The 23,777-nt window shown below is 32.2% G+C and overlaps 2 protein-coding genes across 3 annotated transcripts; both read left to right on the top strand.

Annotated features, from left to right (window-relative positions):
- Positions 1–4,334: 4,334 nt before the first annotated feature.
- LOC140834595 (uncharacterized) lies at positions 4,335–13,643 on the top strand. Of its 2 annotated transcripts, XM_073199600.1 has the most exons (13): positions 4,335–4,603; positions 5,868–5,986; positions 6,165–6,271; positions 6,483–6,570; positions 8,442–9,324; positions 9,406–9,474; positions 9,640–9,694; positions 9,764–9,845; positions 11,339–11,419; positions 12,162–12,266; positions 12,347–12,396; positions 12,894–13,014; positions 13,352–13,643. In XM_073199600.1, the coding sequence occupies exons 1-13, from the start codon at positions 4,414–4,416 to the stop codon at positions 13,430–13,432; spliced, it is 2,031 nt and encodes a 676-aa protein (XP_073055701.1). In that variant the 5' UTR covers positions 4,335–4,413; the 3' UTR covers positions 13,433–13,643. The 2 variants fall into 2 exon arrangements, with proteins under 2 accessions (XP_073055701.1, XP_073055700.1); XM_073199599.1 differs by having other exon boundaries at positions 4,336–4,603; positions 8,442–9,474.
- A 5,190-nt stretch (positions 13,644–18,833) lies between these two features.
- On the top strand, positions 18,834–22,642 carry LOC140834594 (homeobox protein HD1-like). The gene is made up of 5 exons (XM_073199598.1): positions 18,834–19,475; positions 19,638–19,758; positions 21,440–21,630; positions 21,729–21,860; positions 22,237–22,642. The coding sequence occupies exons 1-5, from the start codon at positions 19,179–19,181 to the stop codon at positions 22,375–22,377; spliced, it is 882 nt and encodes a 293-aa protein (XP_073055699.1). The 5' UTR covers positions 18,834–19,178; the 3' UTR covers positions 22,378–22,642.
- The last annotated feature ends 1,135 nt before the right edge of the window (positions 22,643–23,777 follow it).

Below are 23,777 nucleotides of genomic sequence, written 5' to 3'. Positions count from 1 at the left end.
AAATATATATTACCAATTATTTAACCTTATGTTATATTAATCATTTTTTCAGACTATTATAAAATGTGTGTTTTATTTTTATTTCTTTAAAAAAACCCATATTAGGTCTATTGACCATAATTTCCTCTATTGTCATCTCTGAATATAGGAAAACGACTTATTTTTTAAAATTAATGTAAATTCAAATTAATCACTTTGGTCGAATGTGAAGGACGAGTAGTATACAAACATATAAAAAGTATTAATAAAACAAAAACACCAAATAATAGCTACTTTTTTGTAAAGTTGTTTTTTTGAAAAAAAATTAAAAATTGTCATTTTAAAGCATTTATTCAGTGCAATATAATGTGTTTGAATTTTCACATTTTATAATTTTAATACTTATAACATATGTGCTATTGCTAGTATAGATATAATAAATGATGGTGGGACAATTCTACGTGGTGGACCGGCAAGTAGAGAGCAGCGTGTGTAGTTTTAAAAATTAAATGTCCGTACAATGTTAGCTACACGTCATTATCCTGCCGTACGACCGAACAACTCTCGGCCAATTCAGGTGCGCCACGTCATCATCCACTTGCGTCTCACATGGGTCTTTCTATGTCTGCGCCAATTTAATTAGTCGTTTCTTTCTATTATTCTTTTCCAGTTTTCCTTTTTTGGCACGCCACACGTTCTAAATTCCATCCACTACCCTTTTTTTTTCTTCTAAATAATATTAAATTTATAGTATCTTTTTTAAAAAAAAATTAGTATTACCAAATTTATATATTAAATTCTTCAACTATTATTCTTTTCATAAAAAATTAGAATGATCGATCCTTTTAGATAGCATTTTTTTTTGGGTTTTATGTAATTTTTTTTAAAGGATTTGTGTTATTTTACTTAAGAATGTATTTGGTTAAACATATCAACAAATTTAAACTCGATAGTTTATTTTATTTTTATATTTCATATCTTATATAAAATAGGATTTTCGAAAATTATTAAAGAATTTTTCATTTATTATGAATGACTGATAATCAAGTTCTTCTTTTTTCGGAAAAAACTTGTTAATTTGATACGGAGAAAAAACTGTGAGGTGATTATTTGTTATTGTTCATGTTTTATCATAATAGAGATTTTTTTTTATCATAATAGAGAGTTTTATATCTATGCTTGCATATTAAATCTTATAATTTATGAAACCATATACCTGGAATTTTCCAGGCAGCATCCCACGCACTGGAGCAGTAATAAATCAGCGCTACAGTGCAAACCATGTTGTCTATAAATTTTCGGGTAGCTCTTATACGCGCTCGGAGCTAGGGTTTGTCCCCTGGTGCTATCGTATCAAGTTTTTCTTCAACTTCGTCGCCTAATTTTCATTCATTAAGCTTAAAAATTTTTTAAAAAAATTTAAACCAAAAATAATGATAGGACAAAAATTCTATGTCTCCTACACTCTTTCTTTGGTACAGGATTTGCCATGAAGATGTCACAATATTCGGGGATGCTTCCAACAACACCATTATCACCATCAGCACACTACATCCAATAACCTACCTGCCACAATAAAATGTAAGAATAAAAATTTAAATGACAGGACAATTATGAACAGATCAAGCAACGAAAAATACGGCATAGCAGTATAACAGTGTTTACAAATGAGTTTCAACATCGAATTATGATTCATTTGTATTAAAATATAATCAATGACTTTATCTATGCTGATTGCATGAGTATACATATAAAGTAAAATAAGACCATAAAAAGTTAAATTATATTAAAATAAAGATTATTTATTCAACTTGAGTCAATAAATTCTCAAGTCAACCGTTGGCTTGCAGGTAGGGGTGAGCAAGATTTCGGTTAAACCGAATTAACCGATCGAACCGAGCCAATTCGGAAATTCGGTTCGGTTATTTCGGAAATTCGGTTTTCAAATTAAAAAAAAATATCGGTTATATCGGTTAATTCGGTTCGGATACGGTTTTCAAAATTTTGAAATCGGTTAACCGAATTAACCAATATAATAAATATTAGTATTCAATAATTTTTTTATTTATCATTTTTTATAAATATTTTAATTTTTAATTTTAAAATCGATATAATATGTATTAATTGTGTTCAAATAAAACTTATACATTTGTGATGTATATGATTTTATGTTTTTATGCATTTGTGTAAAGCGTCCTGTTAAAAAAAATTACATATATAATTAAAGTTAAATCACAATTTTTTAAAAACTAATCGGTTAATTCGGTCACCGACCCGATTGGGTTTAGTTCTCCCTTAGCTGACCCGCATTCTCGAATCGAACTAATCTGTAGATCTTGAAACCGAATTCTTGTAAGATCCTGGATCGATTTTAATTATGTACAAGTCGTGAAAGAGATCTAGGATCGATTTTAATTCTGTGCAAGTGGTGAAAGAGATTAGATCATGGAAGAGAAGGAGAGAAAGAACTTACAACGTGAAAATCTGAAAGCAAACAGCACTATTGTGGGTTGAATTGTAAATTGATATCCATGTATATGGAAAAATGAGAAGCTTGCTGCAGGGAGAGGGTAGAGGGAAAAAATTTGCTGCCCGAGATTTTGACTTTGGGTCTATTCTTAGGGGCAAAGTTGGAAGAAAAAATTAGATTTGGGGTCACTGAGGATTTGGGCTGATTATATCTTTCACTCGGCCCGTTTGGTCCAGGTTGATAAACTGTTAAGGACAAAAGTTATTGGGTCAATCATTGATGGTTGCCTAACTGGACAATTGGATCTGTTCGTGGGCTACTTTTATCGTTATGGTAGGCCCACGATCACCCTTCTCCCATACAAGTAGCGGGAGACCCGATCTGATCGTTAACTGGACAATAACGTGTTACAGTTTGTCCGACCCGATCACGCAATATTTTTTTTTAAAATATGATCACCCGAGAAATTTGTTTTATTTTAAAATATCATAAAATTTTTGTTTTTAATTTTAATCATAATATTATTCTAAAAACAAATATGGTTAAAAAATAATTCAAGCATTTATGATAAACGAAAAAGGAAAGAACGGTTGATAAAATATTTGCTAAAAACAATAATAAAAATTTGTGTTATTTTGAGAAATAAAATATATTTTGGAAATTTATCCCCATTTTAAAGGTAATTTCTGAATTATAATTATAATTTTTAAAAGGGGAAAAAAGAAAATGATAATAGGGTATTTCGGTCAGCACAAAAAAAATTATAACTCTATTATTTATACTTGAGTAGGTCTCATGTGAGACCGTCTCACGGATCACAATCTGTGAGACGGGTCAACCCTACCCATATTGACAATAAAAAGTAATACTCTTAGCATAAAAAGTAATATTTTTTCATGAATTATCCAAATAAAGATCCGTCTCACATAATACGACCCATAAGACCGTCTCACACAAATTTTTGTCTTTATACTTATAATTTTATATTTACTTATCATTTGATTACAAATCTTTTTGATTATCCTACCATTTGTTAGTTACATAGTTCGTTGAATATTTTAAAACCGACCCAACTAATCCATTAATTTAGTGAGTATTACAGTTGTAACATAATAAAACTTTCCATTTAAAATCATATTTTTATGAGTGAGTCGGTATCACATATCAATATTTATAAGATCAGTCGTCTCGATATATATTTAGAATGAAAAATAATGCTTTCCATATAAAATAATTTTTCATAAGTCATGTTGGATAGAAAATGTCCGTGGGATTGATTTGTAAAACATGTTTATAAGAGTTTTGTGATTTAATATATTTAATCAAAGACTTTGATAGTTAATTTTTAAATGTCAATCTACGTATTTAAGAGGAAAAATTATATTTTGAGTCTTGTAATTTGCAACTTTTCTACGTTTGATCATTTTAATATTTAATTTGCATTGTTATCCTCCAACTTGTATTATTTCATAATTAGTAATTTCTTGATTGCAGTCGAGCTTGTCGTCCGAAAATTGCTTATGTAACGATCACACATGTTGGCATGAATTTTTAGAAATCCATGTGATATTCTAAAAAAATCATTACTCATATGCAAGTTTTCTTTAAAAAAAAACTGATATCATTATTCACGTGTCACATAAACGATTCTAGTAAAAAAACGATAAAAATATGCAAGTTATAAAAATAAAAATCACATTTAGCAAAAAAAAAAGTGCAAATAAAAAAATTGTAATTATTTATATTTAATCAACTTGTAAATTAAAATTTAAAGTTACGTAAATTATGAATTCCGGTTTTATACATTTATTACCATATAAACTTTATATAATTGTACGCGTATAATTAAATAATTTCAGTGACTATATATATTGTTATTGTTTCACGTCACCTTCTGTTTTTAGAATTAGCAGAAATCGATCCATTCAAAATCGGTAATTACTGAATATTTTCCTGGAAAATAAATGGATTCTTCTTCTACTTCTCCGCCTTCTTCGAACTCCGCCTCGGATCAGCCGCAGCCCGATGGCGAGGCGAAGAGGGAAGAACGCGAAAAAGCGGTGGTGTACCGAACAAAAGTCGTACAATTCTTAGGACGGACGACTCCGATCATTCTCCAGAACGACAATGGCCCTTGTCCTCTCCTCGCTATCTGTAATTTCATCCCTAGGGCTTTATCACAATTGTTTGTTTATGTATGCCTCCACGTAATTTGTATCAAAATATATGTTTGTTTTATGTTTTATGAAGAATTTACTCCTTTAATTGGAAGAAGAAATGCTAGAAATTAGAAATTTAAATGGAATTGTGAGTTAAACTTTTTTGGCCCCAGTCTTCATTAGAGGGGGTACTTGCGAATGTCAGATGGTTTTGTTGGGGTGGGTTGAAATTGTTGACGTTTGGGCGAGAAGTAAGAAATGGAAAGCGTTTGCAAAAGAAGCTTAGTTGCACCCCAGAACCCGATAGGTTTTTTTCCCAGTTAGAGTATGTCTAGGTTGGGTATTTTATTTTAACATAAAATTATTTAGACCATTTGTGGCCTTTTATTTTATATTTTATCACGTGGCTCATCATTTCTGATTGTTGATAGCACCTTGGAATTTTATTGGCACTCGTCTGAGGATGAAGGAATTGTTCTCACATCTTAATAAGAAAGCATTTCTGAAATTGTGAATTATGGCTGTATGCATATCAAAGAAGACTTTGTACAGCGGCTGATATTATGAATTGTTGATTTACTAATTTCTGTTTTCATTCCATTACTTGCAATTTGAATCTTGAATTTATTTGGAGTTGGTTCTTGCTATTGATGACTCTTGTTTTGCGTGTTCAAAGCATGTCATTACAAATTTACAATCTATATTGGGCTAGGTGTGTGCTCCGATCAGGCATGTCTTGGCACTTTGGAAACTCAGTGAGTTATTTTGACAATGGATTTCTATCGGTCAAGCTTGGACTAAAGTTCAGTAATTTATCTGAAGTTGGAAATTAAGAAGGGGGTTGGATCTTGTTGAATTTCATGAGTCTTTGTCGCATGATTAAATTTTCTTTCGCAGGAATACTTTTGGAAAAACTGTGTGTGGACTTCCATTTGTTTGTATCAACCTATTTGTTCAATTACTAATTTCTTGGCACATCATTAGTATTTTCTGTTGGTTTTTTGGTCCCTATTGCTAGAATGGATTATTGTAGTCTATTTTAGATTTGGTATGTTGGCATAGCATGTTTTCTGACTTTGGATACAAACACATTCTTACTCATTGGATGATAATTTTTGTTGTATTTGATATCTTAATTGTCTAATTTATGCATATCCTGCATAAATTTTACTTTTTGAGTGTATGCAGTTCCCATGAAATACCTGAATTTTGTTTGTGTAATTTCTGTCGTATTAATTTGATGTTTCATGTTACGATAGGTAACGTTCTTTCACTAAAGAACAGTCTGAATTTGAGTCCAGATATTCCCGAGGTTTCGCAGGAGAAATTGCTTTCACTTGTTGCAGAGCGGTTGATTGATTCAAACAGTAACAATGAAGTAATTGCATTTGGTGCATTACCATCTTATTCATTCACTAGCATTGACAAATTGAATATAGACTCTTCATTGGAATATGTTTACACCGTTTTACAGAACTAAAGCGATCTTTTTCCTTTTTTTTTTGGTGGTTTTCCTTTCTAATTAGATTTGTTTGACCTTGCTAACTGTTTGGCAGAACAAAGATACTGGTTATGTTGAAAATCAACAACAGAACATCGCTGATGCAATTGATCTACTGCCTAGACTGACCACTGGAATTGATGTGAATATAAAATTTAGGAGGTAGAACAGCTCTTATTATCTTTTTATTATTCGTCAAAGATTGGACTCTACTATTATATGCTAGAGGTTATGTTGGTGGTGGTCCTGGTGCGCTCATTTTATATGCATAATAAGTAAAGAATATATTATTTATTGTGATCTATTGCGATTTGAATGAGAGTACCCTTTGTTTTTCAATGTAAATTTGATGGATAAATGTTGTATTTTTCAGAATCGATGATTTTGAGTTTACTCGAGAGTGTGCGATATTTGATTTGTTGGATATTCCACTCTATCATGGATGGATTGTTGATCCACAGGTATGTATCTTGTGCCTTACCGCTCGGCAGGTGGTATTTAACTTTTGAATACTGAATACTTCGGCTGTTATTTTCTTTTATGAGTTTTATTATCTTATTCACTTTCAATCACCCGAGGCATTTTATGTTCTGTATCATTTTGTTAATGAGTGCTTTAATGGCAGTGGATGTTATTTTGCAATGAGGGTTTTTAGAGATTACATATACTTATTTGCTCTGTCTCTCTCGGTGTATTTGTTTGCATCCACAGATTGATAAGTAACATTCGATTTCAATGTATAGGTTTACTTAGGTATGTTTCTTGGAAGCAGCCTTCTTAATTTAGAGTCGGTGATTCTATGCTCGTGAAGAAAAATTAACAAGGCTATTAACAAAAGCGTAGCTCGAAACTTGATTTTTAGCCTGTACTCAATCTTTGGATTTTATTCCCTCCCATAACCTGTATCCTCACTGTACTCCTTGGCCCTTTCCTCCACCTTGCACAGCTTCTCACATGACATGTTTTAATCCAGAAGGCATGCAGTAAACAAAGATCCATAAAATTACTCTCAGAATAATGTGTTTAACGATCTTTTGCGTTAAGTTAACAATGTTTGAATGCAAACTATGCTTTGAGTGGAACTTCTGCTTTAAGATCTTGGGTTTTGTATTGGGTGATTTGTCTCCTTCCAAAGATGATATCTCCTTCCAAAGATGATATAGTGTGAAGAATCATTGTATTAGTTTAGGACCACTCAGCCGACCAAAGTGCCAATCTACTATGCGTAATTGCGTAACAGAGTTGTCATATTGAGGGGTATTGCAATTGGCAAGGGTAGACTTGGATTCAGACATGAAAAAATTTAAGGTTATTTAAATTAATAACTTTCATTATTCTTCTAAATGATGCCAAAATTAATGGATATTTTCAAATTTTGTGCTATTTCATTATGTTGCATGATTGATTTGACTCATTTTCAATCCCAGAAGTTTACCATGTAATGGTATGAGATTAAAATGTTTGAAGCGATATATCAGAATGTAGTCTAAATTAACTCGAGTGAATAATCGATTCATAGCTCAGAATATTCAAACATGGAAAACTTGATTTCCCGCCAGGCCTGGTTGAATGGTAAAACAAGGGATATGCAACAATGTTTTACCCCATTCAGAGACCTCAAAAATCAATGATGCATTGCCGGGGGATATTGCAATGTGAAAATAAATATGTGAAACGAAGAAAGATGTTGTCGAGTTGTTCGACCATTTATTTTTTATGGTATTTCTTGTTTGTTAAAACTTATTTTTCTTGCCAAACTAATTAATCTATTCGAACATGTTATATCTCAAACATTTTTTCCTTGATAAATTGATTGGCAAAGAAAAACATGTATTTTCCACTAAAAATCAACCTTCTCAACAAGGCTAGAATGCTAGGTGGTTTGAAAAAGTGACTGAAATATTTTAATTTCTAGTTCACATGAATATGTTGTTCTTTGCTACCTTTTTTCTTTTGAACGTTAATTATTTGTTGGATGCCAAAATTTTATTCATTGGCGGATGATAGAGCACATGTGAATCTGATTATTGATTCAGGGTCTTCAAATGTCAAGAAATCAGCTTCCAGCAGAAAATGTTTTGATGATAGTTTCATTAGAATTAAGGTGGAGTGCAAAAGTATTGAGAGGTTTGGTTTGTTGATTTTTGGGTCAAAATGATTTTAGTCAGGTGCTGAAATTTACTAATCTCTCCTGGTATGGTGCAATGGCATCTGTCTGTGATTCTTATTTGACCTTTTAAGCTTTAGCTATCGCTGATTTTCTTTTTCAAAACCTCAGGCATTCATGCTTATTTATATTTTAATGATGGTTTCTTCTGTTGATGTTTACCAGGACCATGAAACTGCTGATGCGATTGGATCAAAATCATATAACTCTCTCATGGGGGAGCTTGTTTCATTGGACACACAAACTTTGGAGATGAGTGATGATAAAAACAATCAAGAAGGTGATAGTGTTGATTTTGTGGCTGCAACAACTGCAACTCTTGGAGTGCCTTCACCTTGTCTTTCCCGAGGCCAATCCTTTGATGATTCTCCTCATAGAGCAAAAAAAGCCGACATTGAGGAAGAAGCAGAGCTCCTCAGAGTCCTAAAGTTGTCAGAGGGTGAAACTTCATATCCCCCAGTTGGTGGCGTCGTTCCTGATGTAAATTTCCATGAGATTGCACAAATCAATAAAACCGAACTGGCAACACATTCAGAAGCATTGGAAAAAAATGTTACCGATGGACCTGTAAAGGCAGGGACATTTATGTCAGATAATATCAACGTTCTGAGCAATGATACTATAGATCTAAAATGCCCTGAAGTACTTTCACCAGAAGCTGATTGTTCAATCTCAAACACTTATCCGCAAAACTTCTGTATCCAACCTACTCATGAAGAATCTACAGGACATCATAAAAATGTGGCTGAAAACAGTGGTTCTGGAGCTGAGAATGAAAATGTTCATTCTGTTTCATTTAGACAAGATCCTCCATCTGTGTCCGATAGCTTTCGAGATAAATCCAGAAGTGAGCATGCTCAGAGTGGCTTCACTTCCACTACTGACTCAGTGAAACCAAGAGAGAATCAGAATGGTTTTAAAGCAGGAGATTCTGCTAGCATGTTGACCACCACCATTGTTACGGATTCATCTAGCGGCCAAATGCATATCAGTGCTGAGCCTGAAGTATTCATTCCAAGCATTGACAGTGGTGAACCCATTTATGAAGGTGAAGAATGCATATTCAAGCCAGAAGCTGTAGTTTATGAAAATCGAGAGCCTGTTTATGAAGGTGAAGTGGTGCTTGCAGAGCAATTGGATAAAGATCGTGTGGATGACAGTGACCTTAACAGCAAAGACAGAATATCTATAAGACAAGGTGAAACTGCCACAAATGAATGAAAACATCGATTCATTAGCGTCTGACCTAGTTTATTTATACCATTGGAAAAAGTAACACTGTCATTCTTATTTAATTATTTTAATTCCTAAAGATGTAGGATGTTTGTGTTAATTCATTTCGTCATTTTGGATTGATCATTAGGGGAACTGATCCAGAACTTTATGAAGAACAGCGCTAGTCAGTTAACTATATTTGGGTATGTTTGTTTGCTGTGTTGCCCCATGGTTTAGAAGATTAGTTTCTGATTTTTTGTTGTGTTCTGCAGCCTATTTTGCTTACAAGACAAAGTGAGGGAACGTGAGCTTTGCGTGTTTTTCAGAAATAATCATTTCAACACTATGTTTAAGGTTAGTATGCAGCAATTGGCATTGTCATCTATATCTGTTTCTACTAGCAACTGTTTTCTTGATCCCCAATAAACTATTGCAACTTGTTTACTAAGTTTATACTTTGTAATATTAACTATTTTGTTATTGACTGAGATATTTACCATATTAGTATGACAGTGCGTGGAAGATGCTCACCTTTCTGGGGTTGATGTATTGGTTTGAATAATGATGAAATTATCCCTTTTTTTGTGTGGTTGATGACATGCCTACATCACTAGGTCCAGGATGTTTAACAAGGGACGAAAGATTACTGAATGGATCCAAATTCTACTCTGCCCCATCTTAGACTTTGAAAAATATAGAAGTGTGGGCTATATAATTAAAGAAGTCAAGTTGCCATAATACATCATTTTGACTTTTCCTGTTAATGCTTGTTGATTGTTCAAGTTTCGTGAAAAATCAGAATCTTTTTCTCCTAAGTCATAATGGACGAGAAACATTTGCTACATGAGAAAATATCAACATGGTACATTTGTTCATAGGTTTTCATATTTATGGCTTGAAACACAAGTCTTCTCTTTTTAGTCAAATTGTTACACTGATTGAACCATTATTTTATGTTTAAGACTACTATTCTTTTGTTCTTCACAAAAAAAATGAAGTTCCTACATGGCCTGCTTGCTATTTGTTATTCTACATAAATGGAGATTTTTTTTATAAATTGATAAATTCAATTTTATTGTAATATCACAAATATTATTGACGTTGAAGTTTCTCAATTAATCTAAAAAACGACATCATTTGAAATGAGTGATGGGGTTGTAACCTAAACTTATATGGATTTTTAATATAAATCTTCTACTGCATTTGTTTATTGTACAAAAGTTATTGATGTTGAAGCTTCTCAAATAATGTAAAAACTCACATTTTTCTTCCCAAAAAAAGAAGTCCTAATTTGAAATGAGTGATGGATATCATATTGAAATGCTGAATAAAAAATATGATAATATTTGATATTTTCAACTGTTGTGACAAACTAAATGTTAAGTAAATTATTTTTATTGATACTTGATGTTAATAATTCATCGGAATGTTAATTTTTTAAAATTAGAAATCTCTTCTGAAAGTCCAGTGAGTATGCGGTAAAGCTACTACAAGCTAATTTAGCGAGTTTAACAATTTTATTATGCCCATATTCACAATTATGTTACTTAAAATCTTGTTAGGTAAAAGAAAATGGCCTTAAAAATGAAAAAAAATCATAAATATACCATTTGACTATAAAAATGAGTGCTAATCTATCTATCAATACGATTTTCAAATACATGAATCAATTGCCTATAATATTCTCGCGTCTCCAAATGCTTTAGGGGTTGAAGTTTGTGTTGATTCTAATTTCAAAATGTGCCATATGGTTTCCTCTCTATTTTTTAATACTAAATTACTGCATGAACTGTGTTTTGTTTCTTGATGCAAGTTGTTTGTTTTGTACCTTATGACTTTGTTTGCAGTATGAAGGCCAACTGTATATTTTAGCGACAGACCAAGGTTATATAAATCAGCCAGATTTGGTGTGGGAGCAGCTGAATGAGGTGAGCTGATAGCATGGAAATTATTCGTTCTGCTTTTATTATTGGGTGATTTTTAACAGGAATACCACTGTTACAAAGATGACAACATTATGGAAGGTATACCATGTCGTGTTTCCGAGTTCTCCACACTGTTTGTTTCATATTTATTCAGTTTAGGTATAAGCTACCTTTGTATTGTCATGCATAACACCTTCCACTTGGATGAAGTCATGAGACACTTCTCTAACATTTTTAGGTGATCAAAGATCAACAAAATCATCAAAAGATGTTCAAATCTTGGCTATTCGGATTGTTTAAATTTGTATTCTGAAGCATTTAAACTGTATTAGGCACCTTTATGCTACGTATAAATAAAGTTTTAAAAGCTAAACAACTATAAGTTGTCCATAGATGAAAATTCAGAAGATTCTGAATGTAGAGACACTCCCATATGTGACATCAAAACTCGAAGTAGCAACAAATCCAGCGCCAACTAACAGTTTACCAGTTCTTTCATGATTACAATTGAAGCACAAATCATGGAGGGGCTTTCATGGTGACAAATGTACCATGAATGGACATATTTTCTCTATTTCCTACTTTCCTTGCCTAAACCTTGTTACACATGCAGATATTATTATGCTTTGCTTATTGGTCGGTGTTCATTAGTGTTTGAAGAACTGGAGTAGACATCAACTTCTTCTCTTTTAGACTTGGTATTGCATCCATGCTTCACATCTCATAACTTGATTCCCATGATTAGGTGAATGGTGATACGGTTTTTATGATGGGGAACTTTAAGGTATTCAAGATGGATGACAATTCCAACAGCATATGGGATGAACAGAATGCCATGTCTACTACTGCAGTATGGAACTTTCAATAATCTCTGTTTCCTGTTATTTCTTTTCTTTTCTTTCTGTATCAATTTGAGCTTTTGGTTTCCAGGACTATCTAGCTAGCATTGACAGCACCCCTCAACAACATTCAAGTTTCAAGTATTTCTCTTATCTTTTCTGCGGCCTGTTGTCCTCAATTATCTGGTTTTGTGATGAAAATTGACAAGTCATTTCCGACTGTGACCTTGTACTTCATCCGAAGTTTGATATTTGTCAAATTGGGGCTTGGGGCCCATGTTTCCAATGTTTAATTAACACATGTTTCCATTAAGATTTGTTGTGATAGTGTGTATCGTTGTTGGTGGTATCTTTTCCTGGAAAATTTTTTAGATTTCTCTTTGTTCGATGGTGAAACAATTCATATTTGCTGCCTATCTTGTTATTCTATGGTCAATACTCTATTATTCGTTTATGGATATGAAGCAGTTCATCGGTTCTTCTGCATCTGTAATGCATTTTATATTCTGGGTTCTTCTTTTATTCACCATAGCACCTTTTCAGCTGTTGTCATTTTCTAAATTTCATTTTCTGACAGCAGGAAACCTCTTGTCATGGGAATTCTTTTATGTAAGTAACTTGGATGCTGTTTTTGGCAGTTCTGATTTGCAGTTGGCAATAGCTCTCCAGCAACAAGAATTTGAGCAACAACAGCAACCACAGCGTATTTCGCAGCAATCAGCTGTAAGTGGCAGTTCAAGGATGGTCACCGGTCCACAGGTAGTTTTGTGTTTTTCCTTTGTACACGTGCTTACGTATCTGGTGTAATTTTATTGTGCATGTCCTGTGTATTTTCTTCCAACTTTTTACTGTTTCACAATTTATGTTAAAAAGCACCAGTTGTGGTAGGATAACTCAGTGCACAAGTCTCTGGTAACTATTACCATTTCACAGTTGCTGGACCTTTTACACTAAATATAATGTAATGAGGTGGGTTGTTTTGTATCATTGAACAATATTTCTACTTTATCAAGGTAACAAGTGTGCTCATTTGATCCAATAGAAAATTCTGACCTTTATTACTGTGTTCATTTGCTTTAACTTAACAATTTTTCAGGTACCACGAAGTGGTGGGAAGTATTGCACCTCTTCCTCGAAGCAGGAATCAAAATCAAAAGACAAATGCGTTGTGATGTAATTACTTGTTCTGCACATGAAACTTCTGTGAGTGCTATTATCAGTTTCTTGATCCCATAGCAATGTAAACCAAGCTTAACGCCATCATGTCGTTTTTTCATGTAGATAGATATCACATTTTTCAGCTACATAAATTTGCTTTTGTATCTCACAGTTGTAAATTGTTCATTCTAGTCATAATAATTGAGATGTTAATGGCATCCTCTTGATTTTGTGTTCTGGTCATGCTCAGGTAGATGCTAGGAAAGTATGATCTGTTATTCCATGACTGCATTTAGAGCTTCATAACACTGCTTGTATGTGTGTAAAGCAAATGGCTTTGCAAGTGTGACGTATGATGCAGTGATATTGGATAATGTTGATTTTGAAAATCGTTTACGCGGTTAATTATTTCAAAGCCCGAACACTGGAAGATTAGTTTTTTCATAGTTTTTGTCTAAGAAAAGCTTCTGGGGTCAAACATACCGAATCAAATTCAGTCATGTTATCCCGTCACCGATTCATTTCGGCACACATGGGCAGCGTTTGAGTCATGTTAGGTTCCTTTGTATATGCACGCGAGATGCAATCCAAGCGAACTCAAACACCATGTCTTTCAAAAAGTGTGCGTGGTTGTGTGTGTATCTGTAGACAGATACGTACATAAAGAAAGATTATAATATCTATTAGATATTTATTCACACGGACTGTACATATCGTCGTCAGAAGTTGGAAGAACGATATGCCAGCAAACGAGTAAATCTGATTATTAAATTTAATCACACTTCGGAAATAACAAGTTTGGAAAATGGTGAAAACAAGAGAGATCTTACATGTATGTACTAATGTACATGTTCTGTCCATGCATGCAAAATCCTTGTAGCATTTCTTGACTTTTCGTCTTTCCACATATTATATCATTATTTAATTTAATTTTATTTATTAAAAATGGTTGTATATTTTTCAAGAGTTATTTAACAGGGATATATTAGTATGTACACAAGAACTTCTATGAGATGGTTTCATTGTTCAATTACGTGAAACTGATATTCTATTTGAGACACCGATTAAAAAATATTACTTTTTATTGTAAATATGGATAATGTTGACATGTATCACGAATAAAAATCTGTGAGACCGTCAAAAGAGACCTACTCTAGTATATATTAGTAAAACTAATAAAAATGCTACTAAATATAAGAATTTAACCATATATTTGAGACGGTTGGAAAAAATGAAGCCTATATAATCGAGACGGAGGTAGTATTATATCATGCTGAAAATGTTACATTGTTTCTTCTTCAAAATAAAAAAGAGAAATAGAAAATGTTAAAAAAAAATTAATGTTTGAAAACAACCCTTTGTATTTATATATTGCTTTGTCAATTTAAAGACTTTTTCGTAGAATATGGTTAGGATTTAATTACTTTGGGTCCACTCTCCACTTCTCTTCAACCTTCCAAACGTGAGTGTGACCATCATTTCGCTGCCCTAACCACCGTTACCATTCCACACAAGAAAAATTATTACCAACATATTACTCCATGTCTCAAAAACATTAGACTCGAAAAATATATTAGATAATTAGAATGGATTAAAAATTAACATATATCATGAAGCAGTTAATCGTGGGTTTAGTGATTCTATTACACATATATGATTTTTAAGTAAAAAAAATTATTAGGCGTCATTTGGTTCATGTATCAATATACGTGAATAACGGTGATGTTATAGACTTTAATTATATGTAGAAATTTATCAAACGTTATATGAGATAAAGTTGTACATGTGATCATTTAATGTTTTATCTTTCGCATCAAACGTCGTCTTAGTGTACATGCTTATGTGACGATGATATATCCATGTTTTTAATATCAGCTAATTGAAACTTGTGAACATGCATAATCTTAAAATCCAGGTACAACTGAGACGGGACGAGGGTTGTCTTAGAGTGACAAGACGAGGCAACTATATTTTTTTTATCAAATTTTTGTTTTTACATATTCTTAACTCTTACGCTTAGTGTCTTCAAATTGAAGTTAATTTGTTACTTAAAGAGGTTTGATTTATTGTTAAAATTCTAAAAGATAAACTCAACAAGTCTAAATTCATTTGGGCACGACATATATAATTTACATGGACAAATAAAATGTGTTTCCAGATTAAAAAATGTTTTCATAAATGAAAAAGAGAGAACAAAATCAATCTTGAATAAGAAGTCTAAGGTTGAATGTTTATAAAAATAAGATGATGCTATTTTAATTTAGAAAAAAATCACAAATTTGTTATTTCATGTTTATCTTTTAAGATTTTGATCTTCAGTTTTAATTTGTTATCTTTGTTTTGTTTGTAATTTAAAGATTCGCCAGTTATAGTTTCTCAAGTCTAAAATCCTCATCTTGAGTGTACGCATTGAGTAATGATTCTTGTGGCCCTAATTCAATCACTCGCAAAATATTATTTATTTTGATAAGCGATCGAGCCAATAATGTGGTGATGATTATTTACTCAGTTATTGTAATAATTACTATATATAATAATATATAGTTGTTTAATTAGAAGTTGAGAGGGAAAAAAATTTAATCATAGACTACTAATATCTTAGTGAAATTTGAAGTTTCTTATATTTCTTCATTCTCGAAAACGCAGACGGACTCTAATCGGTCTCTGACAAGGAATAGAGACTCATCAGCGACCGATTTTTCGGACACAAAAAGTTTGGTCATTAATTGTTAGAGATCTAAGGGCACCCGCATTGGTGGGTGTTATAACTAACACCCACCACCTCATCAAAAATCGTAGGGTCCACATGCTACATACACATTACATTAACACATCTATTCTCCCACATTCATTTTAATATTTACACTCATTATTTTTGTGTGGGTCCCGATGTCCACTCATTCATCTTACTATTATTTTACATTAAATAAATATAATTTCAATTTTTTTACACATTTTAAATGATTATTATTTAAAATAAATAATATTATTTATTTAAAATGTATTTATTGCGTAAAATAATTTTATCTTATATTACGAACGGCATCTATTTAAAATTAATCAAATAATTGAAAAGTACAATAATCGAATATTACAATAATTGAAAAGTACAATACTCCAAAATTACAATAATTTTCGAATGAAAATAATAGCGTTATTTACAAGTTATTGTATTAGTTTCAAAGTTTATTAATGTGCATTGAATGATAGCGACGGTGAATTTCATCGTCGTCGAATAAAAAAAAAGCTATTGAATTATAAATAAATAAAAAGGGAATAGAAAATTTTAAACTTTTGGATTTTTATTCATGGGCAAAGTTTGATCAACGAACTCATGGTTTGAGCTTACCATCAAGAATTGGAGGAAAAATTAAATACTCGACACAAACGAGAGTCGCATAGTTGATCCTTACATTGAAGCTTTGGTTTATAAGTGAGTTTCATTTGAGACCGTCTCACGGGTCATAATCTGTGAGACGGGTCAATCCTACCCATATTCACAATAAAAAATAATACTCTTAGCATAAAAAGTAATACTTTTTCATTGGTGACCCAAATAAGAGATCCGTCTCACAAATATGACCCGTGAAACCGTCTCACACAAATTTTTGTCTTGGTTTATTTGTATCAATTTCAATGCTTCATTTTATAATTATTAATATTAATACATTGGCCCGAATAGGTCTCTGACGAGCTATCACGAGGGACTGATCCAGTGATGCATAAATAGTTTATTTTCACTAGACAAGCTAGATTTTATATAATTTTTTTTAATTAAATATCAAAATATTACATATAAATGAATATAATTATCATTAATATTCAATATGCTATGTAAGTTCATTTTGAGTTTTTTTTTTAACTCTCACCTCCTGTCAGATTAGTTGGCTCTCTGAATACAAATCCTCCCGCGTGTGTTGTAATAAAAAAAACAATCCCGAACATACAAGTACAAATGCAAAGATTATTTCGGGCCGGTTTCGTTGGCCCGGCCTTATGAATGTGCATTTGAGTATTTTAATACACGGTATCAATTATTGGGCTTAATTAGTGAGCTGATATTTAATTTTTAAACTGTTATATTAAAAAAAAATTTATTTCATGTTTAACTTCCAATTCATGGATGAAGTCAAAAGATAACTTGTATGAGTGGGCAAGCAAGATTTTTTCTTTTTTTAAATTAATCAAAATATATGATTAGCAAATTTTGCATATGCAATATAGATTTTTGTGGAATCTTTGATATTGTATTTTTTAGTAGATATTTCATGAGACGATCTAATAAATTTATATTTATGATACGGGTTGACCCAATTTATAGTTATAGTAAAAAAACAATACATTTTCATGACTCATGAATAGAAGATCTATCATATAAAGATAAATCTTACAGCATTATTTGAGTTTTTTTAATCAATAAAGTGAAAGATTGATAAGGACATTTATTTTTTTATTTTTAAATAAAAACTTGTCCCTGAAATTTTAATATTATGTTTTTCATTTAATTATTATAGTATTAGCATAAGAAATTTATGGAGTGAATTTAGGGATTCCTTGGTATAATAATAAGTCAATATAATATTTGGTAGGAAGTCATATTTGACAAGTTAGGCCAAAACTGAAAAGCAAAATAAAATAGTGACACCTCAACTACTTTTAGCCGACTTTCTTAAATACGATTGAAAAAAAAAAATAAATCAATGGGAGTTTGTACCAACCATTCTAGATTTTACCATTGTTTTCTTTAGAATCATTGATTATAATTATTTTGAAAAATTAAGAAAATAATTGATTTATCTATAATATGTACTAGCAATTACCATCACATATTGTGTGTTATTAACGTATATATTATATATTTTACAATATATATGTATATAGAAACATATACATAACCTGTATTTTTTAATTTCATTTCTAATAAATAAAGAGTGAGTGAGACCATCGATAATACGTTTAATACAAAAAAAAAAAAAAACTATAAATCAGTCTTACTCATAATAAATTTTTTTTAGTGATCTGAATAAAAGATTTATCTTACAAAAATGGCTTGTATATTGTGTTACAAAAGTTTTTTTTTTTTTTTTTGTGTGGCGTAAATTATCACATAAGGATTTTTTTAATATATAATAAGTCACATATGATTTTTCACTCACGTTCGAGACATACACTTTTTATGCATCTATCACTCTTTACAGTGCCTTCGCCTATCTATACTTAATTACATGGTGAATTATGAGAATACACGAATTTGTAAATATAATTTCAGGGAAAAACAGCAAAAAAAATTTCACTGAAAACAGTATCCTTTTTTTTTGTACTATCATATTTTTTAAAATATATGATTGTCATATTATTTTGTTTTTTATATTCTCCGGTGACATAAATATGAGCAAGGTCGCTGAGTCGGTGCAGAAAGTTGTCTGTTTGTGATCCCAAACCATCAAGATCAAGAAACGGCCTATGTTTTTCCTCTTCCCTTCAGAAAATTTACACAAAATTATCATGCAAAATCTGAAGTAAATCCAAAAATATATATGTTTCACATGAAAACATCGTTTGCTTGTCTGAACGCGGAAACCCTTTTTCCCACCAGTGGTCCTCACCTGTGAAACTCTCTACTTTTTGCTTTGATCTCCACACAGCTTCCTCTTTTTTCGTTTGTTTCTACTTCACTGCACTGTTCCACTACTTGCATATAGAAAAAGGGGGTAATCGTGTAGGGTGAAAAAGACCGGACCTTTGGGGCCACGAAAATATCTGTTATGCAAGAACAAGGGGTGACCATGATGGGTTCTGGAGGTACTGGTGGATTTAGTGATGGGTCCATGGCGGTTTCTGTCGAGCACCACCACCAACTCAAGGCGGAGATCGCCGCCAACCCGTGGTACGAGCAGCTTCTGGCTGCACATGTGTCATGCCTTCGTGTGGCCACGCCTATTGATCAACTGCCGTTACTTGATGCGCAGCTCTCTCAGTCTCACCACATCTTGCAGGCTTATGCCCACAATAACAATCATTCACTCTCTCCACACGAAAGGCAAGAGCTTGACAATTTCTTGGTATGTTTTTCTTCTTTTTTTCACTTTCACGAAATCCCGTGGCGTGTTTTTCGTTTTCTGATATGGGTTTCTTCGAATTCTTTTTGAATTTTTTTCGTTTTTTCCCCTTCATTTTTTAAAAACTTCTCAGTTGTTCACTGCTTTTTTATTTGAATGATATAGGCACAGTATTTGTTGGTCTTGTGTTCATTCAGAGAGCAGCTGCAGCTACATGTCAGAGTCCATGCTGTTGAAGCTGTCATGGCCTGCCGTGAAATCGAGCAAAATTTACAATCTATAACTGGTAAATTAATGGTTTCTTCTCATTTATTTCGAATTTTCTACCTGTTAATTCATTATTTTGGTACGAACTTCAAATGGCAGTTCTGTCTCTAGTTGCGTAATAAATTCATCCTTAGACAGTACTTCTGAACTTTTTCTTCCTTAAGTTCCTTTCTTGTCCTTGTTAACTTTATCCATGAGTCAGATCCTAGATTTTAAATGTTAGCGAATCAACTGATCAGCCTGTATACCCATTGATTGGCCACTTGTATTACGCCTTTTAATTTCATCCAACCAGGAACATCAACTTAACAAAGCACTACAAGTGAAAATTTTAGTCTTATTTTTGCAGATAATGAGTAGGCATGCTAAGATGATTAGGAAAGTGTCGGTTGTGTATCATTTAATGTAATTTATTTTATGGGGTGTCTTAACAGTCCACACCTAGCAAGAAATTCATAAATTGGCATTATTGTTTGGTGAGTTTAGAGATGTGATACAACCAAACCTAATATGAAATACTATAGTTTATATTCCAATTTGGCATGAGATTTTGCTTATTTCATTTCGTAATTCTTTTGTATATATTGATTCACATTTGGTAGTCAAAGGACCAGAGAAGGATTTAAGGATTCTGTAAGGTAGTGTGACTATACAACTACAGGTGGGTGTGGTGGGATCCACTGAGGATTAGTTTATATGGTTTGGAGAGTTATGGTTGGTTGGGGTGATGGATGTAACAATTAAGTGACAACCAACCAACTAATATTTATAAATCTACCTCTACAAACCAATGAGGATGTGTTATGTTATATCTTAATATTTATGCTACTTCCCATGGTCAAAATTAACGTTGGAACTTACATCTCAAACTATACTTTGATATGTTGAATGCAACCCCGATAAACTTTAGTAGAAATTAAGGATGTTGATACAAATGAGAAGATGCAAAATAAGATAGACACAAGTTTGTGTTGTAAGTAAAATTTTCAATGTTTGGTTTTTCAGGACTACTGCTTTTAGGTGAGTTTATTCACTAGACGAAATCTAACTTTAGAGTAACTAGGAAGCATAAGTGGAGTTAGAACATCTGTATTCGTATATTTTGACATCAAGATTAAGCAAAGACTTCTTAGTCCAATTTGACAATTATATTTAGTTTCTGGTGGACGGTCATAACAAGGAACAGCATTCTAAGTCTGATAAAAATTAGTTAGATGCTTGAGAAGAATACTGTTCTTCGCACCCTTCTTTTAAAAAGATAATGAATTATCTCTGAGTGTCTTGCCATACAATTTATGGTCTCCAGTGTAAAGTAGGCACATTCTTTAGCTGTATATCTGGTTTTGTGTAACCACTTCCGAGCAGCCTGCAAGCATACTTTGCAGAATTAACTAGAGATAGTTCTCTCCACTTTGGAAAGATATTTCTAGCCTGAGAACCAACCAACTATTATATTAGAGCATAAATCAATTACCTATAGGGCATTTTGCCCATATTCTCTTGCTCTATATTCGGCGAATGTTCTTAAGAACATATGTTTGATATAACTAGCATTGTTCCATTTAAGTCCTTGCACTAAATTTGCACACTGCTTGCCAAGGTTTAATAACTTAAAGTGGTCAAGAAGTAAAAACATCTTGCGGTTGAAGCTTTCCAGGCCATGACCAACATTGAGAATTTGGTTATTTTGTTCCCCACAGGTGCAACTCTGGGAGAAGGAACTGGTGCGACTATGTCAGATGATGAAGATGAGCTACAGATGGATTTCTCTTTAGATCAATCAATGGCTGATGGTCATGACTTGATGGGATTTGGTCCATTGCTTCCGACAGAATCAGAGAGGTCTTTAATGGAGAGAGTGAGGCAAGAACTGAAAATCGAGCTGAAACAGGTGAATTTTTTTCTTTGAATAAAAAAGCTGTTTCAAAGCAGGTAACTCAGTAGATTATAATATACGAATGCAGTTTGATTCAAGCTATGATTTTTCAGGGATTTAAGTCGAAAATTGAAGATGTGAGAGAGGAGATATTAAGAAAAAGAAGGGCCGGAAAATTACCTGGTGACACAACTACTACTCTGAAGAACTGGTGGCAGCAGCACGCGAAGTGGCCTTATCCAACTGTAAGTGTCTTTTCTAGATATCTTGTTTCTTGATATCTCAAAACCAGCTCCCGCAACTTTGAACCTATAAATGTCTGGCTACTTATTCATTAAACAATCCAATCATTGTAAACGAACCAAAAAAAAATGTATGTATTCTCTACAATTGAAATCTTGTTATTATATTTATTATGCATAATTCCGATAAAGATAAAAAGAACCAAAGTCAAAATCTATATGGCTAATAGTTTATATTGTCTCTGCTGATTCACATACAATTCTGGTCGACTGCAGCAGTCTTTGTGTCATATCCGAACTTAAGTTAGAGTCAAGAAAGAGCAAAAAACACAGTGATAACCACCCTGACAAGTACCATGTAATTTTACCACTCTTGCAGGAAGATGACAAGGCAAAGCTTGTGGAGCAGACAGGGTTGCAGCTGAAGCAAATAAACAACTGGTTCATCAACCAACGAAAGCGAAACTGGCACAGCGGCTCACAGTCAGCTACATCTCTCAAGTCCAAACGCAAGAGATGAAAAATTGACTAGTCTTGGATTTGAACACACATCTGTGTTCGGTACTGAATCTTAGGCAATATGTGAATAAAATTTCAGCGTGACAAACTATGGAAAATTGGGAACTATTACATAATTTTGTGGTAGATGATGACATGGGGTGATACATAAGTATACATGTTGCTACATATATTTTGTGTAAGTAAACTTGCTAACAAGCTGCTTGTAAGAACTGGTGTCACTTCATTTATCTTTATTGTAAGTGTCACACAGATTTGTTTGTTGATTTCTTTGGAATGCCGTCGTCTAAATTACATAATTACAAGATATTAAATTAAATAGAAATATATTAATAAAAAAATATGATTAAATATGGATATATGTTTATATATTTGAGAGAATCGAAAAAAGAAAAGTAACTTATATAATGAGAACAAATGGAGTAATTATTTTAATGGCTATTTAAGATTTGATATTCTATAGAAGATGATGAGACGGTCTCATGGGATTTTTTGTGAATTATTTTAAATATTTTCTTATATTTAATAAAATATATATATATATATATATATATGTATATATATACATATATATATATGTATACTAGAACAGTGCACGTGCGATGCACGTGGAAACGATTTTATTTGAGATAAAATTAGTTGATATAATAAATAAAATTGAAATTTATATTTTTTATAAATTCATATTAATTACATATATTAAATTTACATGTTTTCACATGTTTATTTTAAATAATTTACTTTTCGTTATGTAATTTTGTTCGTTATTTCTGTGTACATGTCAAGCTTTAATAACATGTACGGATATCGTCCGAAAAAACTTGATATATTACAAATCAACATTAAAAACAATTCTTTAATTAACTTGAACAAAAACTTGAATAAATTAATAAACTAAATTGAAATTAAAATAAAAGGATGAAACAAACACAATTTAAATAATTTAAATTAAAATAATTAAAAAACGACTGTTCAAATATCGGTTAATGCACATATCAATTCTTAAGCAATGATTTTGAAGGAATTCATTATTTTATCAATATGTTATGTCAAATTATATTTAACTAATTCAACAACATACAATAACCAAGTGTCCTTTTGTTATTTAATAATTGCAATTGCAACAATGAATGATGGATTTCGCTAGCTTTCGTTTTTTAGTCTATGACTATCAGCATGTACTCAATCTCATATGTTGTTAGGACCGGCTAGATGTTTAGAGGGGGTGAATGAATACCTATTAAAACTTTCGGTATTATTGGTAATTGACTTAATAGCGCAATATTCATGGTATATCTTCTATTTGGCTGTGAAATCGACGTTTTTACATGGAGACTTGGAAGAACATATATGTATCCATCAAGCTCCTTGTTATATTAAGTTGAAAATGAGCATAAAGTG

The sequence above is a fragment of the Primulina eburnea genome, chromosome 6 (assembly GCF_022965805.1).
Source record: "Primulina eburnea isolate SZY01 chromosome 6, ASM2296580v1, whole genome shotgun sequence".
Lineage (NCBI taxonomy): Eukaryota > Viridiplantae > Streptophyta > Magnoliopsida > Lamiales > Gesneriaceae > Primulina > Primulina eburnea.
This window is presented reverse-complemented; position numbering and strand designations above follow the sequence as displayed.